Source organism: Zootoca vivipara, chromosome 5, assembly GCF_965207765.1.
Source record: "Zootoca vivipara chromosome 5, rZooViv2.hap1.1, whole genome shotgun sequence".
Classification (NCBI taxonomy): domain Eukaryota; kingdom Metazoa; phylum Chordata; class Lepidosauria; order Squamata; family Lacertidae; genus Zootoca; species Zootoca vivipara.
The window spans coordinates 35119333-35137280 of NC_142588.1; the positions used below are offsets into that span (position 1 = coordinate 35119333).

Below are 17948 nucleotides of genomic sequence, written 5' to 3' on the forward strand. Positions count from 1 at the left end.
AATCCAAAGTGGATGAAGTCCAAGTACTTAACTTGCTTGTTGGATCACAGCCAGACTTGGTTTACCTAATTTATTCTCCTGCCAAAATATGTTCTCCTTCTCTGTGGAAGCCTCCTGAGAAATATAAAGCAAACAGAGAATGGCCTAGAGTCAGTGCTGGTACACATGATCTTCTCTGCCCTTCTGACCACCCACCTCCATAATTTCCCTGACACCCAGCTGTGATGACCTTGGAGCGCATTTGTATGGAAAAGCGGCATACAGATTTAAACAATAAATTAATCTATGGCAAAGTACATGGTGGTGCGCATGTAATTACCAAATGCCAAACTCTGGGTTGGTCAGCTTTTGGGTGGGTAGGGGGCTGCTGCCACGGAGACCAGGTGATATATCTTTTTTCTTTTAAAAAAACACACATTTTCTGTCATTTATCCACATTCAGAGAAGTGGACTCTCCCATTTCCCACCTGGGAGCCTACTTCTTCTCCCAGTCTCTCACCCTGGGAGACCCTTTCTACCCTGTCTTTCATATAGGGAGGTTGGTCATGGATCCTAAGCCCCTTCATTCTGCTGACATGTCCCTCAAAGCAGAACTGAAGACATAGGAGTCAACTCCTAGGGAGCAAGGTCCCTTCGCCGCCTCCCCTAAAAAGTTTGAGGGGGTCAGACCAAAACTGAGGGGAATTTCCATTCAAATGGTGTGTTTGTGCCATGTCATGTGATCAGTTATGCAGGGCGGGGCTTACCCCCCAATTTTTTTTATTCAAGTTGGCACCCCTGACTGAAGATGACATCATTCCCTTCTTTTGTCATTGATGGAAGCGGGGAAATGGAAAACATTGTGGTATTAAATTGCCCCATGTCATGTCCCGGTCACAGGTAGCCGACAGAACAGAGGACATGGTGGTCGCTTCCCAAAGACCCCCCAACCCCCCCAACCGAAATATTGATCTGTTGCAGAATGCTTTCAATGCAGGAACTTTCAAATTGTGTGTGAGCACAATGTTAACTCTCCAATCCGTCTTGAACATTATAGCACTGTTGTTTTTCCTCTAACTTTTGTCATGTGCTTCATGCCACAAGCCAGAGAACCACACCACTAATTGTATCTGCCCAGCTGAGTTTGCGACTTACTTCCTCCCTGCCGCCCAGAACTGCAGTCTCCACCACAAGCAAGACACTGTTCATATAATATGAACCATATTCATTTAAGCCTAATGCAGCTCTGTGGATATCTTGAAGAAAGTAATTGCCTAATAGGAATTAGGGCAGTCCTGCTATTGGAACTCCTTATGTGTAGTCCTTATCCCGTGTCAATTACAATGCCCAAAGAATGGGCATAAAAAGCAGGAGCAATTTCTGCCATGGTGGCAAGCTCAGCAAGTGCCATCATGACTACAGGAAGGATTGCAAGGCTGTCCAGCTACAAATGTGAATGCTGTGCTTTAAGAGATTTTGGGCGTGAGCAAGTCAGGGGATAATTATATGGAGAGAATAGTGGCAGCACCGTTAAGTGTGAACAAGCTGTTAATGTATAGTATTCAGACTGGATGGCTCATAGCTGGAGAAGGCTAGCTGGAGCAGAGTTTCCCATGGATTAGCTCTTGTGAGTGCAGAGCCAGGGAATGACAATTGATCAAGAAAAATGTATCTGGCTTACTGGCATTATCAATAATTTAAACGCTCTGCTGAGATGCGAGTCTCTGTCACCTGAGCAGATAAGAATATATTGCAGTTTCCTAATTTCTTCAGGATATTGCAAGGCCCAGATTTCTTTGGGATATTGCAGTTGACCGATTTGTTCCGGATATTGTGATCACTCTGTTCAGTTCAGGTGTTTCTAACTTTCTAAACTTTATTAAGAAGGAACAACTCTATTTTGGGTGAGCCCTGAGCATGTGCCTAAAATAAGGTCGGCAATCTAAGTATTGTGTTAGCAAAATCCACATGCGCCCACCAGATGGCGATATTGCTCTCAGGCACTGGACGTTGTACAGCGCTTGTATTTTTTTTTTTTAAATATTCCCAATGGATTTCTTGAAGAAAATAATATAGTCAATACTTTGGATAATGCCTGTTTATGTCAATACATTTGTTGATTTATACAGGTTAAGCTTTGGTATTGGCTTACATGAGGAGCTGTGCTAAAAGATTAAAAGCTCAGGTAGAGATAGATGATGTAATGAAAATCCCTATGTGTGTGCATGCATGCATGTATGTGAGTGCGCGCGCATGTGTGTGTGTGTGCACGCCCCCCCCCCACAGAGTAACTTAGTAATATTATATACATTTGCATAACAATTAAAAGATTTGGTGTATAATAACCGAGCTTTCCAAATTTATGGTAGCAATTTCTTTCAACTGTGCTATTTATGCCCCAAACTATAGATGTCAAAGATTTGCGATGGTTAGTTCTACTCAGAGTTGACCCAAGGATAATGATGGCCATGTATGGTGTGGATCTGACCTTAGGCGCATTCATTTCAATGGACCAATGCTGAATGCAGCTCAGCTGGATATAACCCTTGGGCTGCTTATTTCAGTTTGAGATGTGAGCTTCACCATATGAGCCATTTCTTCCTGACAGCCTGTTCCTCTTTATCTTGCTCCCTTGGTCTCGCTGAGCCTTCTGCACATTCTATTTCTTTCCACCATTTGTTCCCTAAGCCCCCAAGTCCCTTCTGCCTGTCTCTTGTACCAGAGATCTTCTTTGGCGATCACTCGCAACCGAGTAAGATTGTCTTCCATAAACATGGTTTTAACAATGGGTCCGTAAGTGACTGTGGAGGCCAATTCTGGACCCACACATCCTTCCGCAATGGGGACATTGGTTTCCAGGCGGGAGTTGATCACGGTGTGGATTTCCAAGCGTGCCTTCCTCTTAGCACATTTCTCCCTTGCGTCCTGAGATCGAGTTTCTTCAAAGCCCATGACACCCTTGGTAAAGGCTGTTCTCCAACTGGAGTGCTCGCAGGCTAGTGTTTCCCAGTTGTCAGTGTTTATACTACATTTTTTAAGATTTGTCTTGAGACAGTCTTTAAACCTCTTTTGTTGACCACCAGCATTACACTTTCCATTTTTAAGTTCGGAATAGAGTAGTTGCTTTGGAAGACGATCATCAGGCATCCGCACAACATGACCAGTCCAACGAATTTGATGTTGAAGAATCATTACTTCAACACTGGTGATCTTTGCTTCTTCCATTACACTGATATTAGTTCGCCTGTCTTCCCAAGTGATGTGTAAAAATTTTCGGAGACACCATTGATGGAATCTTTCGAGGAGTTGGAGATGGCGTTTATAAGTAGTCCATGTTTCACAAGCATATAGTAAGGTTGGTAGTACAATAGCTTTGTAAACAAGCATTTTGGTTTTCCTGCGAATGTCCCGGTCCTCAAACACTCTGCCCTTCAGTCGGGAGAAAGCCACACTTGCAGAGCTCAGGCGATGCTGGATTTCGGCATCAATGTTGGCCCTTGTGGAAAGGTAACTGCCTAGGGAGGAGAAGTGATCAACATTTTCCAATGTTACACCACTGAGTTAGATTTGTGGCGCTGCAGAGGGGTTATTTTGTACCTGTTGGTGCAGCACTTTGGTTTTTTGGATGTTGAGTGATAGGCCAAGCTTTTCGTAAGCTTCTACAAAGATATTTAGGATGGCTTGGAGGTCATCCTCTGAGCGTGCGCACACTACGTTGTCATCAGCATACTGAAGCTCTATGACGGAAGTTACGGTAACCTTACTTTTTTGCTTTCAGCCTGCTCAGATTGAAGAGCTTTCCATCAGTTCGATATATGATTTCTACTCCGGTCAGGAGTTTCCCACCTGTACCTGTTCCCATCTCTGTACCAGAGATGCTCCACTAATGACTAACACATGGCCTTCTGACTTCCCATGCTGAATCAATGACCAGGGCTTCATCAACACAGCACAAAACACCTGCACAGCATTATAATGCAGCCAGCACTTTGTGATTTTGTTTCTTTGTCCTTGTGATCATACCTGTCTCAGAGATGGAGAACATCTCCCACCATCCCTTACTAATGGCCATTCTTGCTGGGGTTGATGGGAGTTGGAGTCCAACAACGTCTGGATGGACACAGCTTCCCCATGCCTGCTTTAAGAAATATACCACCATATGCAACCGAGAGTAGAACTGGCAACCCCCAGTTGTGTCTGCAGCCATATGTGTGGTGTTCTGCAGTTTGGATCACCTTCCAGGGCGCTGACGTAGTTTCTGGCACTGAACTGGCTCCTGCCATCCACTGGGCAAATGGCCACCTGTCCTCCTTGATAGGAATGGGCACTTTGCCTGAGTGAGCAACAGTGGACCTCCTAAATATGACCCCTGACCTTTTCTGAGCTCTTGTATGCTTGGGTGTTTGGCTGACTCCTGGCTTCCTTCCAGCGGTGCACGGCATAGCTGCCAAGTACCCCGCTTTCCCCGGGAAACCCCCGTTTTTCCTTACATTTTCCCGGCAGTCCCCCGTATCACTTCATCTCCCGTTATTCTCCTGCCGGCGGCCATTTCCCCCCCGATTTGCCCATCTATGGGCACTGAAAATGGCTGGTGCCGGCTTCGAAACTCACGCCTGTGCATGTCTGGAAGTGCGTAGACGCGGCTTCCGGTGTCGGCGGTGGCCATTTTTTGTGCCCATAGATGGGCAGAGCGACACCGGAAGTTGCGTCTACGCACTTCCGGACATGTGTAGACGTGACTTTCGAAGCCGGTGGCGGCCATTTTTGGTGCAAAGTGACACCGGAAGTTGCGTCTACGCAACTTCTGGTGTCATGTGGCTGCCGGTCCCGGATTCTGCAGTCCAGGACTTGGCAGGTATGGCGCATGGTCTGTGGACTAAGGGAACTAGACTAGTCCCGGTAAATTAGAGTATTATAGTATTAGTGCCTGGTGCCTCCTTCCCAAAGCCCAGGAAGCTTCTGCCTGGCTTAGAGAAGGATTGGGATGTTGTGATATCGCCTCCCCAATTGCCCTCACAAGCTGGTGCCTCTGTCCCTAACTGTTTGCCTACGAAAAATTTCACCACAGAGTACTGTTTCCTTCCTCAGGCTGTGGCTTTTCTCAGCCCTGATGCAATGCTCTTTCCGTGCTTTATAATAGGTATCTCCACCAGAATTTCAAGCGGTAGCACCAGAAAATGTGCCAGAACACAATCTTTTTTTCTATGGCTTAAAAGGTGCAAATATTTCATGCTCTAAATACTTACCCGTGTTAGGGACAACTCTGGCTTCATTCTGTACAAGTAGGCTAATTAGAATCCATCTCCAATGAACTTTTCATAATCAAGACACATATCAAAGCAGTAAGAATTTTAATGAAATTAAAAAAGAACAACACACCAAAGACTGAAATTGAACAGAAGGCAGGGAAGCCCTTGCCCGTAAGCATGTTTAAAACCAGCCCATGACGTTTTGCTACCAGAATGATCTTTTAGATTTTCTGCTGCCTCCAGGAATAAGGAAGAGTTGAAATAAAGGTTAATTGGTTTTAAAGGGTTTTTCAAATTAATTTTGTTGTAATTTAATTGGAGCAACATGAAGTGGAGATTTGTTTTACAATGATCAGCTAATTTCAGACAAGGGTCAGTGACAAAATAATGGACTCTACTGGAGTGTGGACTCTGCCACTGCAGGGGAGCCCAGTGAGAGGAGCCAAGGCCAGGATTAGCCAGGAGGTGAGGCATAATGCAGTGAGCTACAACTAGGCAGAATGAGGCGGTTTTCTCAGGTGGCAGATTTTAGGCAACGTTAAGCAATAGCATTTTTTTTAAAAAAATCATTTGGCTCTCACATCCAGCCACACAATATCCTGGGAGCTTCTGCTCTGAGAGCTAGAAGTACAAAGACCTCATTGCAGAATGCTGAGGGTTGTCCCATCATGATTTTGCCCTGTTGAAGCTGCACAAAGCAGCTAGGATCAGACACTGAGATCCCTGTTCCGAGTGGGGTGACCAAGATGATCAAAGGTCAGGAAACCAAGCCTCATGAGGAAGGGTTGAGGGAGTTGGGTATCTTTAGCCTGGAGAAGAGAAGACTGAGAGGTGATACGACAGCTACCTTCACATAGCTGAAGGGCTGTCACATGGAAGATGGAGTTAGTTTGCTTTCTGCTGCTTCGCAGGGTAAGAGCTGTGGAGGATAAGACCAATGGATTCAAATTAGAAGAAAGGAGATGGGCAAAGTGTGATGCAGCAGCTAAAAAAGCCAATGCAATTCTGGGCTGCATCAATAGGAGTATAGCATCTAGATCAAGGGAAGTAATAGTACCACTGTATTCTGTTCTGGTCAGACCTCACCTGGAGTACTGTGTCCAGTTCTGGGCACCACAGTTCAAGAAAGATACTGAGAAGCTGGAACGTGTCCGGAGGAGGGCAACCAAAATGGTCAAAGAAACCATTGCCTTATGAGGAACGGCTTAGGGAGCTGGGTATGTTTAGCCTGGAGAAGAGAAGGTTAAGGGGTGATATGATAGCCATGTTCAAATATATAAAAGGATGTAATATAGAGGAGGGTGAAAGGTTGTTTTCTGCTGCTCCAGAGAAGCGGACACGGAGCAATGGATTCAAACTACAAGAAAGAAGATTCCACCTAAACATTAGGAAGAACTTCCTGACAGTAAGAGCTGTTCGGCAGTGGAATTTGCTACCAAGGAGTGTGGTGGAGTCTCCTTCTTTGGAGGTCTTTAAGCAGAGGCTTGACAGCCATATGTCAAGAATGCTTTGATGGTGTTTCCTGCTTGGCAGGGGGTTGGACTGGATGGCCCTCGTGGTCTCTTCCAACTCTACGATTCTATGATTCTATGAGATTTTGAGTAAACATCAGGAGGAACTTTCTGGCAGTAAGAGCTGTTTTAGAGTGGAACAAACTACCTTGGAAGGGGCTGGACGTTACTTCATTGGAGGTTTCTGAACAGAGGTTGGATGAGTATCTATCAGGGATTCTGTAGCTGTGATTCCCGCATTTCAGAGAGTTAGACTAGAAGATGAGCCTTTTGGTTGAACTGTACAATTCTATGTTCTATGATTTTCTGATTTCAGCATCCCTCCAGCAAGGAGGCAATTTTCTGTTTCAAGTCTCTTTGTGTCTTCAAAAGCTGGCAGAATGCAACTGATGCAGTATTAGTGTAATATAATAAATTAACCAGGCACCTATCATAAGTCTTCATGCCACGTTTTGCACTAACTGAAGTTTCTGGTCACTTTTCAAAAGCAGTCCCACGAACAACACATTACATCGGTCTAATCTGGAAGTGACTGGAGCATGTGTAACTGGCAATTTCCTTGTTCCAAAAATGTAGCACTCACTGCTACATTTCTGTCTAAACAGGCTCCTGGAATTAACTAAAATCTCAAGAGAGTACAGTATATTGACAGGAACTTGTTTAAGGTGATCAAATAATTTTCCAGACCATGTTGATACTTAATCATGCTGTACCAGGCAAACTGAAGCTATAGGTCATAAATTGCACATAACAGACATATTCTTCAGCCTGGTCTTGCATAAAATCATTGAAATTAGACAACTCAGAAGTTGTAAGTTTTACAAAGTTAAGAGATGACTTAACTTCCGAAATTTCCCACGCAGCACTACTGTCTTCCGAATTTCTTTAGCTGGTATTGGGTCTCTGGCAGCCCATTTAGCTGTGATATGGTGTCTGCAGTTTAAAATCCACCATTAAAGTATAATTCACAGATTGTATTATTATCAAGTCTGAATGATTTTGTCGCAACCTACTGAATCCCTTTGGGCTATTTGCCAAGGCAGGCTCAGACATACGCACACCAATTTTCCTCCTTTCAAAACACACAGTGAAAATTACCAGAAAGCTGTGCTTACTACCGCTATTAGAAATTATCCTAATACAAATGCCATTGAACAAGTAAATGAATTCCTAGTCTCCACTGGATCATATATAATGACAACTTTTAGATGAATTATTATTAGCGGAAGGGCTTATCTAATTTGGCAAAAGTCTTTTGTCCCATATATTACAGTCCTGTTTCTGACGTAGACATGGAAGAAAGCTTTTCACGCTATACCTGGTTTCCTACATTTTTGTCCTTAAATGTGTCAATACAGAATGAATCAATCTAGAATGGGTGCTCCCCCACCCACCAAAACTGAGATGTTCTATAATTTGACTTTGTGAATCATATTTGTTAAGAAGGGGAGCAGTACTAGGTCTCTCAAGCAACCTTAAGAATCGATTCTTTGTCAAACTCTGCTTTTCGCATGAGGAAACCACTTATAAGCCACTTGCTCTTTAATTCTCTTGCCGGACAGCTGGGATTCAGTTGACAACTTTACCATGTTACAGTATCAGCTCAACATGGAGGCCCTCTTGTCTTTGGAAAGGAGGAAGCAATGTATTTTCCTTATTTGGGTACTGGCTAGGATAAAGAACACAGGCATGGAGAAGATTTAATACTAGTCAGAGCATGTGTGGCAATATGACTTAGCCAGTCTAACCCAGGGGTAGGAAGCCTCAGGCTCAGGGGAGAAAGTGGCTCTCCAAGTCACTTTGTGTGGATCTCCCTAGCCACACCCTTTCCCCTGAGGCCACACCCCTCACCAGCCCTTGGTTTACATCCTGCTTTAGTGTTTTTGCTTGGTTGGAATGTGTCCTTGAACTCTAATAATGATTCTTGCTTGAGGATAGAGAGAGGTGTGTGTTGCATTGAGAAACCAGCCCAATGTACCACAAAGCTAAACAATTATATCCATTGTTTTGCCCAGTTTTGTCTCTGATCCCCTGCACTAGTGATATGTGAACCTGAGAACGTTGCCCAGAAGGGAATGTGACCCACAGGCTGTATGTTTCTCCACCCTTCCGGTCTAACCCTATGTTTCTCCAGAATCTGCGTTTTATGGCCATTTGGTCACCATAGGGACATTTTTCAAAATAATTTTTTTCATGGCAGATGTAAAGTTTGCCCTCTGGGAGAAGGGCCACATGCCCTGGGTATGAACCCTGCGATCTCCTGGAACAGCTCCTGGGCAACAGCTGCCAGTCAGTTTAGATACTACTGAGCTAATGGTCTAATTTGATATAAGGCAGGTTTCTGTGTTCCCATGGTAACTCAATACAGTGGAACCTCTGTTTACGAACACCTCGGTTTATGAATTTTTGGTTTACGAATGCCGCGGACCCATCTGGAATGGATTAATTCACTTTCCATTACTTTCTATGGGAAAGTTCGCTTCAGTTTATGAACGCTTCAGTTTATGAACAGACTTCCGGAACCAATTACACCCATGCTTCAGGTTAAGTACGCTTCAGGTTGAGTACTCCGCGGACCCGCCTGGAACGGATTAGTCCACTTTCCATTACTTTCAATGGGAAAGTTCGCTTCAGTTTATGAACGCTTCAGTTTAAGTACTCCGCGGACCGTCTGGAACAGATTAATCCACTTTCCATTACTTTCAATGGGAAAGTTCGCTTCAGTTTATGAACAGACTTCCGGAACCAATTGTGTTCATAAACCGAGGTACCACTGTAGTTGAATAAAAAGCATCATGCCTGGGAATGATGGGAGATAATATGAAAATCCTATCTGTGGTGTTGGTCCCATTGCATGGACAGGCGGTGACCCCTGAGCGGAATAATGACTCAAGACAACTTGCTATGGGATTAAAATTGGCCACAACTTTATTAAAGGGAGACATTGTAGGGAGACATTGGCTCAGGCATTGGGCATTTATCCCTCCCAGTCCCCAGCTGGGGATCTGGGAGACTTCAGGGTTATCCAGAATGTGTGGGGATTGGGCTGGCTCTGGAGAACATATGTTCAAGCAGAGAGCCCACCCCCCATTTGCTGCTGCTGGAGGGGAGAGCAATGACAACCTTTTGGCGTATGGCCAATGATTCCTCTCAAGACCCCTTTAATGGGGAACCCTGGTATCGCTGCTGAAAAGGGGGCATGGGAAACAGCTTCATGCCCCCCCCCCCCATTTAGGAAGATCGACTAAAGGATTCTGCCCAAGGCCTGAAACCGCCAAAGTTGTGACGTATTGCTATGGGAAAGGCGAAGCCTGCCAATGCAGGAAAATTCCTTTCTGCCCCTTCAACAGTGGCCCTGACGTAGCAGCACCCGTGTACCAGTGGAAAAGAGGTTAACCTGTAAAAGAAGAACTGGGTTCACGTCTCCACTCCTCCACATGCAGCTGCTGGGTGACTTGGGCTAGTCACACTTCTTTGAAGTCTCTCAGCCCCACTCACCTCACAGGGTGTTTGTTGTGGGGGAGGAAGGGAAAGGAGAATGTTAGCCACTTTGAGACTCCTTCGGGTAGTGATAAAGCGGGATATCAAATCCAAACTACTCCTCCTCCTCTTCTTCTTCTTCTTCTTCTTCTTCTTCTTCTTCTTCTTCTTCTTCTTCTTCTTCTTCTTCGAGGGTGTGGAGGGTGGGAGAAGCTCTGGAGCCAACTGCAGCTTCTCAGGTAAGATTCACCTTCTGTTGTGTGGGCTGTATGGTCCCTCCCCTTACCTGGTCGATCCCCTGGCAACGCCTCCGCAGGCAGGATTGGCCGATTGGCTGGGGTAGGCAGAGACCCCAGGTATCCAGCCTGGGGAGGATGAAGCCAGCCCGAACTACCAGGTAGCTGCTCTGGGATCCAGGGGGCTGTGCGCGACCACGCAAAAGTTGCCCCCCATTTAATGTGGGGAGTGGTCATTATGGATCCTTCAGACACAGGCCAAATGATGCGGAGGTCATTTGGTATCTCCCATAGCTGGCAGTAAGAGGCGTTTGTGGTGTTCATTCTATATTGGGAGCATCACAGTTTGAAACTGTTGCTGTCAGAATAAGAGAAAGATGGCGTGAGAATATGGCTGGGTTTGTTCAAAAGCATATTGTCTTCATGAGAGAAACAGAAGATCGGGGCTGTTTGCTTGAAAGGTTTTGCAGCACGGCGAGAAAGGAACTGAATATATTCTAGAGAAATAGAAACTTGGTAATCAGGTTTCGAGGTGATTATTAGAATGACAAATTGCCCGTTTCCCCCCTCCTCTCTCTTTCTAGGTGGTTGAAAAGTGTTCTGCTACTTCATCCATGCTACTTCATCCAGTGGATACTTCAGTCCTTGGTACGGATAGTGTCTCCCAATATGCCTGTCAAAGGAGGACAACTTTAAATAATTACAACAAAAAATTCACGGTAATATACATAATAACTTTCTTCTCGGAATAGATGGCCACACTAAACTACAGGCACCTTGAGAAACTAGTTATAGACCATAAATACATTGTTCATTTAGCTGCCCAGGAAGCAGCAACACCTAATGCAGAGGATGGACAACCATCCTAGGCATATTTATTAAGAAGCCTATCATGCTGACTTTTATGGGAACTATTTCTAAATATGCACAGAGCTTTGGCACAATTCTAGTTAATGAATACTTTTTTTAAAAAAAGCTAATCAATAATATTTTTTTTTAAAGTACTTGTTCCTTTAGAATGGCTTCTTGACCTCACACAACCTTGCTGGGGTGTCATGAAACACTCCTGGTGGTTGTGCATGGGTCAAACAACTTTGTGGATAGGGTTTTCCCTCAATCGATCAAGAGCTGCACAATTACCCCCCCCCCCCACATGGCTATTTAGTTCATGCACAATTCCTAGCAACATGGGATCATGTCATGGGGAAGTAATGTAATGTTTCTTGTTTTTTTTTAAAAAAATGTTTTTGTGATTATTGTGAGCTGCTATATGAGCTCAACATTTGTTGTTGGAAAAGTGGAACAGAAATATCAAATTAAGTAATTCCTATGCTGCTCAGTGTGTGTATTTGTTTGTGTGTGTGAATGAGTGAGAGAGAAAGAGAGACGGAGAGAGAAAATGACTTGTAAATTGCTTCAAGAATTGCTGTAGCAACTTAATTTATGCTTCCTGATGGACACAATAAATATATGGTTATATGGTTATTTATCTACTTGCATTTTGATGCGCTTTCGAACTGCTAGGTTGGCAGGAGCAGGGACCAAGCAACAGGAGCTCACCCCGTTGCGGGGATTCGAACCACTGACCTTCCAATTGGCAAGCCCTAGGCTCTGTGGTTTAGACCACAGCGCCACCTGGTAGCTTGTGATTATTTCAGTGTGTGCCTCACTGGCATTTTCAACCTACATTTTCTGTCCCACCATTGCTATTACCAATTAACCTTTTTAGAGCTTTCCTGCCACATGGGAGTGAAAAAAATGGTTCTGTTTTGTGATCGGCAAACACCGAAAGAAGCACATGGCTCATTTCAGTGCATGGCTAGTTGCAATGTGGGTCTGGTCAGTGAGCTCAGCTTAGTTAAGCAAACCATTCTCTCTCAGCCAAAACGTTTCCACCCCCACCCCCCATTCCAATTTGTAACAATTGTTGCTGTTGTTAATTACTCTTGGCTTACTTTATAGGGTTGGAAACGTTACTGAGAACTGTGTAACCTTTTGAGAACTTGCGAAAAATGCCATGCAAATGTCCTTTTCTAAGGAATCTTTCCCCACAGTATCAATAGCTGGGAAATGGGGTTTCAGATAGTAAAGTTTTTCTGCTCTTTCTGTATTATGTCAAGTGAGTATGAGCATCCTCTGTTAGGCCCTGAGGATTCTAATCATTCTACCAAAATGAGGAACAGATTGGCTATGATGGGCTACAGACTGCAACTGACTCCAGCTGAATGTTGAATTTCATTTTCCTGAGCCACTCAAAATTCAGAGCCTGTTCAAGCTGCTGTGTTGTCCTCCTTAGTTATGAATTTTCCTCTGCAATCATTGGCTAAATATTACCCCCCACAATGTTATTTCAGATATGCCTAAACATAAAGATTTATTGCTTTGTTTTGGCTTTTTAAAAGTTAAACTCTTTTGTCATTCCCCCCGCCCCCCCCCACCTCGTTAAACTGACAGCTCAAAACAAGGGCATTTATTATGTAGTTTTTGTGCCTGCTTCATGCCGCATCTGAACTCGCTTCCAGAATCTCCATTTCTCTCATGTCCCTCATTAAAGTAACAGCCATGACACTTTTTGTGTTTTCCACAAGTAATACTAAGTCAAGGTGGTGCTGACTAGGGAGGATGGGAATCGTAGTCCAAAACATTGGGAGGGCACTGGGTTGGGGAAGCCTGCTATAGCATAATTTGGAACCATTTATGAGGCCTACTTTGTATGAAGGCAAGCAACTGCTTACAGATATACAGTGGTACCTTGGTTTAAGAACAGCTTAGTTTATGAACAACTTAGATTTAGAACGCTGCAAACCGGGAAGTAGGTGTTTTGGTTTGTGAACTTTGCCTTGGAAGCAGAACATGTTTTGCTTCCTATTGAGTGTGTTTCATTTGTAAATTGAGTCCCTGACCACCGCTGCTATGGGAAAGCACGTCTTGCTTTAAGAATGCTTTGGTTTAAGAACGGACTTCCGGAATGGATTAAGTTCGTAAACCAAGGTACCACTGTATAGGTATTTCCAATGAATTCCAGAAGTCTGCTCAGCAGTTAGTAAGTGGTAATGAGAATAAACATGAGTAGAAAGTTTGTGAAGGTGGGGAATTATAACCTTCTTGGGAAAGACAGATCCCAAATGATTGTCCATTTTTAAAGAGAAAAGTGTCCCGTGTCCTGTTTGGATGCCTTTTTCATAGCTGCCAAGTTTTCCCTTTTCTCACGAGGAAGCCTATTCAGCATAAGGGAATTTCCCTTAAAAAAAGGGGTAACTTGGCAGCTATGCTTTTTTCATGTATTCAAGTTCCTTCTCCTCAAAATTGTGTAGGCAGAGAGTGGGTCAGACTCGGAGAACGAGAAAGGGGGTATGCATGGCTTTGGTGGAGAGCAGGTGGAAAGAGTTTTTGTGTGGGCAGAGGTGGGTAGGTTGAAGACAGAGACTCAGAATCGGAGAGCTAGAGAGAGTAATGGCTTGCTTTGAAGTCATTTCTGCACCAGGTAAAGTAATTTTTAGCTCCTCAATTCCCCTCCCCCCGACCTGTCCTGTATTTTACCCAACCAAAGGTGGCAACCCTGTTCCTGACTCAAGTGTCAGACTGGGAAGGGTGGCAGAATGAGCACCCCTCCCCCGCTGTTCTGCCCAAGCTCCTCTTGTGCCGCCTGAGCCCCCGCTGATCTGCATGTAAGTTCAGGACCAGTAAAATTAGGTCAGACTGCTTTAAAATGCTGCTGCTTAGCAAGCTTCATGTCCAAGCAAGGGCCTCTGATGGGGACCTAAATGTCCAAGTGGACAAATGTGGAGGCGGGTCATACTTCAAGTACCCTGGCACCAAGGCAGGACATGATTTAAAGGACAAGACCAACACTCGGAACTGGGCCCAGAAATGGGCTGGGAGCTGTTCCAACCAGTGAAGGGCTGGCATAATATGCTCATAGCAGCTGTTCCCAAGGAGAGAACAATGTAGCTCTATTGAACTCCTTGGAGAAAATGTAGAGTATAAATGTAATAATAATTTGTCTTGGTGACCTGCAAGTTGTGTAGGCCTCATGTTCTATGCTTTCCTTTTCCTGCCTTGTTTGTTGCCCTCTACAGTGAAGAGGCATTATTGGGTATTTGAGCTCAGTAAATTCCTCCATTGAGAATAGGCCTAATCCTTGTCTTTTAAATGTTAATGTCAAATAAAATATTATATATTTACTTCATCATATAGGTCATATGGTTAGTCGGTATTCAGCGGCTACTGAGAATGCTCAATCCTCACCCGTCTTTCGCCTCCCCCTTTTGTGTCCCCCCCCTTTGGTACTTTGGGGTTCTTCCAAGCATGCCGATATCTCGGCATGTGTAGATGTTCCTGCTTTGGCTAAACAAGCAGCAGTGTCCATGCCAGGACATGGTAGTGGAAGTGATCCATAATGAAAAACAACATTGCAAAACAAGTTGGTGCTTCTGAGGGGAGGGCGTGCCCAGTCAGTCCATTGCAGCTGTACATGCTTATAATTTTGATGTCTTTCTTATTATTTCAAAATATAGTCCAGCTGGCTCTCAAATCCATCACTCTAAAGTCAATAAAATAAAACTCTGAAAGACTGAACAGTGGCGGTTTTAAACAATTGATGACTACACCCCAGTGGGTCATTCTGTAGCACCTAAATAAATAAGATGTGTGGTTTTTTTTAAATAAAAAAAGTTTGTGTGATACGTATTACTATTATTTTTACTTATTATGTTCTCTTCATTTGAAAGCAGTTCATTGCAAGTAATAAAACTGCATTCTGAAGCATATTTTATTGCTTTGGGATCTTCTGAGCTTCCACTATTTTGAAAAGCTGTGAAGGGGGGAGAGGTCTCTTTCATGGTAGATATAAGCCCTTCACTTTGCAAAGATCTTCACTTGGGGTTAAAGTTTCTTAGGTGGACAGATAGTCATTTGCATCACCTGCTAGTGCTATAGCCATCATTGCGATGTCAGGTGGTTTTTCCCTGTGAACTACAGGGGCTTTGTGAACATCCTTCAGCTGCTATGTTTATAAAAGGCTTTCAGGTGTGCCCCCCAAGTTTTTCCTCCAAATGGAGGAAATGTGTGGGGTGGGGGATTGAAGGTGAACTCCCACCTGGGTGGGACCATACCATTCTCAATCAAAGGAATAACCAGGAGATTTCATCTCCCAATTGTTCCTTTGAAGCCCTTATGTGGGCACGGCTTCCTGAAAATGGCATTGTGAGCCAAATGAGGAGAATGTGGAGGACCATCTTTGGTCTGTGAGCTAGCGGTTCCCCAGTCCTGGCTTAGTGTGCCATGCTAACCAGGCCCAAGTGGCAGAGAGCAAGGCCAGGAACAAGTCCTTTTCATTAGATATTCTACATCAGAACAGCCAGTCAATGCATAATAACAGATGCTAAGGCTTGGTCAGCTGTTAACAGATCAACAGTGGGAAAATAAAAGCAGTTCTAAATATGGAGACTAGAGGGTAATACTGTATAAGAATTAGCACAATGCCCACTTGTTGTGCTCTCCCCACCTGCATGTTAATTCTACACATGTAATAGCATCTACATTAACATTATAAATTGATTTTGCACTTCCATGAAACTCTGGGAGCTGTAGTTCTATGAGGGAGTCTAGGGATCTCAATTCTTCCCACCTTTGCATGCTATGATTTCCATTATTATTTTTTTGCAGGGCAGGAGAGACCTTAACAAGTTAAATCGGTGCAAAACTGAAATAGGTTTGCACAGTAGATATACCTTAAAATGACTAGTAAATTGCAGTGGGACCACTTAACATCTTGTGGTGAAGAACAATGCAAGAACAGCATTTACTGGGAGGATTTTCATAGCAATAGTTTTATATTTAAACTTCTGTCCCGCAACGTTTTTATCTGGGGCCTGTGCTTTGACTGTAATTCATACATTCAGAAAAAAGATGTTCCGAAAGATTATTCTCTCTGCAAATACGGAGCTGTGATGAAGCAGCAGTATAATTTACTTATACAAGTTGTGGGCAACCAACCATTAAATGACGCATTGTCTCTGGCTGAATGCCACATAGCCTGCAAATTAGGTCCAAACTGTCTTGAATTATGTGCTGGTGATAGCATCTTGTTATAACCACTTTATTTTAAGATATAAATATATTGCCTTTTCTTTCCCTTTGTAACTTGGCGATAGCTTTTTTTCTTGCTGTTGCTATTTTTAGCTTTTAATGTTAGCACCGCAGTCTGTGTTGGGCTGTGTGGTCTTTGATAAAGACAGGGATTTTTCACTTAGAAGTGACCCGCGGGACTCTAAAACCCCATTTTTGAGCTCTCTTGTAGAATAGCGGTTGCTTTGTAAAGGCAATTAAATGTGCCATTTTCCATACTCTCAAGTCAAGCAAGAAAACAGGTGTTTTGTTAACACCGCAGCCACTCTCATGTAATGAGGCTTAAGAAATCTTCTTTCCTTACAAGTCATGGTTTTCAGTAAATACTTCTAGGGATAAAGCTTGTGCTACGTTACATCCTAAATCATAATTGTCAGGTGAAGCCCAGGGCTGCAACATTTCCATACTCTTCCACCCTGTGGTGTGGACCAGGGCAGAGTGGCCACAAGCTCTAATGCTTTGGATAATAAAGAATGTGGGCCCAGGGATCTCATCAGCCCAACCTGACAGCCAGATGGAATAAAGGAGGCCAGCGCTGCAGATGTGGCTACAGGCCATTTTGGATGGCCCAAGGAGAAACTGAGCTGTTTGAGACTGAGAAAGAAAGCAGATATTAATATTGCACAGTTTGAAGTGCCTGGAAGCGTAAGAACTGACTCCTATGGGAAGAAATTATGGTCCAGACCCATAAAAATGTTATTCAAACTTTTACTTGCAGCGCTCTTTGAAAACAGAACATAAGCATCCAAGATGCAACCCAAATATCCACACATTGGCATGTGCTGTCCAGCACAGGATCAGCATCTTAGAAATAAAAGCTCCCAAAATCAAACTGTGTCTCTCCTCCCCATTCCAGCCTGCCTTAGCCTGCCATGGCTATGCATGCGCTGGGCCTCGGCAGCGGCAGCCTCTCTCCCTCCTCGCCTGCTCTCCAGAAACTGCTATGAGCTGCCCAAGGGAGGAGGTCAGGTGATCCTTCTTAGCCACCGTCTCACAGGACAAGTGCCAGCTCATCCTCCTCCCTGAGCTCGGTGGCGGTGGCACTGCTGGCGGGGGAGGGGGGAATGGACATTCCGGGATCAAATCAGAAGCCGGGATGGCTTTCAGTTGGGACTGTACCTGGAAAATAGGGACACTCGGAGGGTATGCGATGGGAGTTGTGGTCCAGCAACTTCTGGAGGGCCAAAGGTTCCCCAGACCTGTTGTAGACAGGTGTGCATGTCTCACGCATGTGTGCAAGGTGGGTGGATTTTGAGCAGACCCATCTCCCCCACTTTTACGTAGCATTTTCAGGTTGCTAATTGTGCCTTACCTATTACTTAAGTTTCAAAAATGAAAATGTAACTTGTAACCTGTAGGCAGTT

The 17948-nt window shown here is 44.2% G+C and overlaps 1 protein-coding gene across 1 annotated transcript in view; it reads left to right on the forward strand.

The window, feature by feature from the left end:
• Positions 1 to 17948, forward strand: part of DNTT (DNA nucleotidylexotransferase) — a 108194-nt gene that overhangs the window by 6499 nt on the left and 83747 nt on the right. The window contains exon 3 of the mRNA XM_088669871.1: positions 11040 to 11174. Within this exon, the coding sequence (XP_088525997.1) occupies positions 11040 to 11174 (135 nt within the window). The remainder of the gene's footprint in view (positions 1 to 11039; positions 11175 to 17948) is intronic.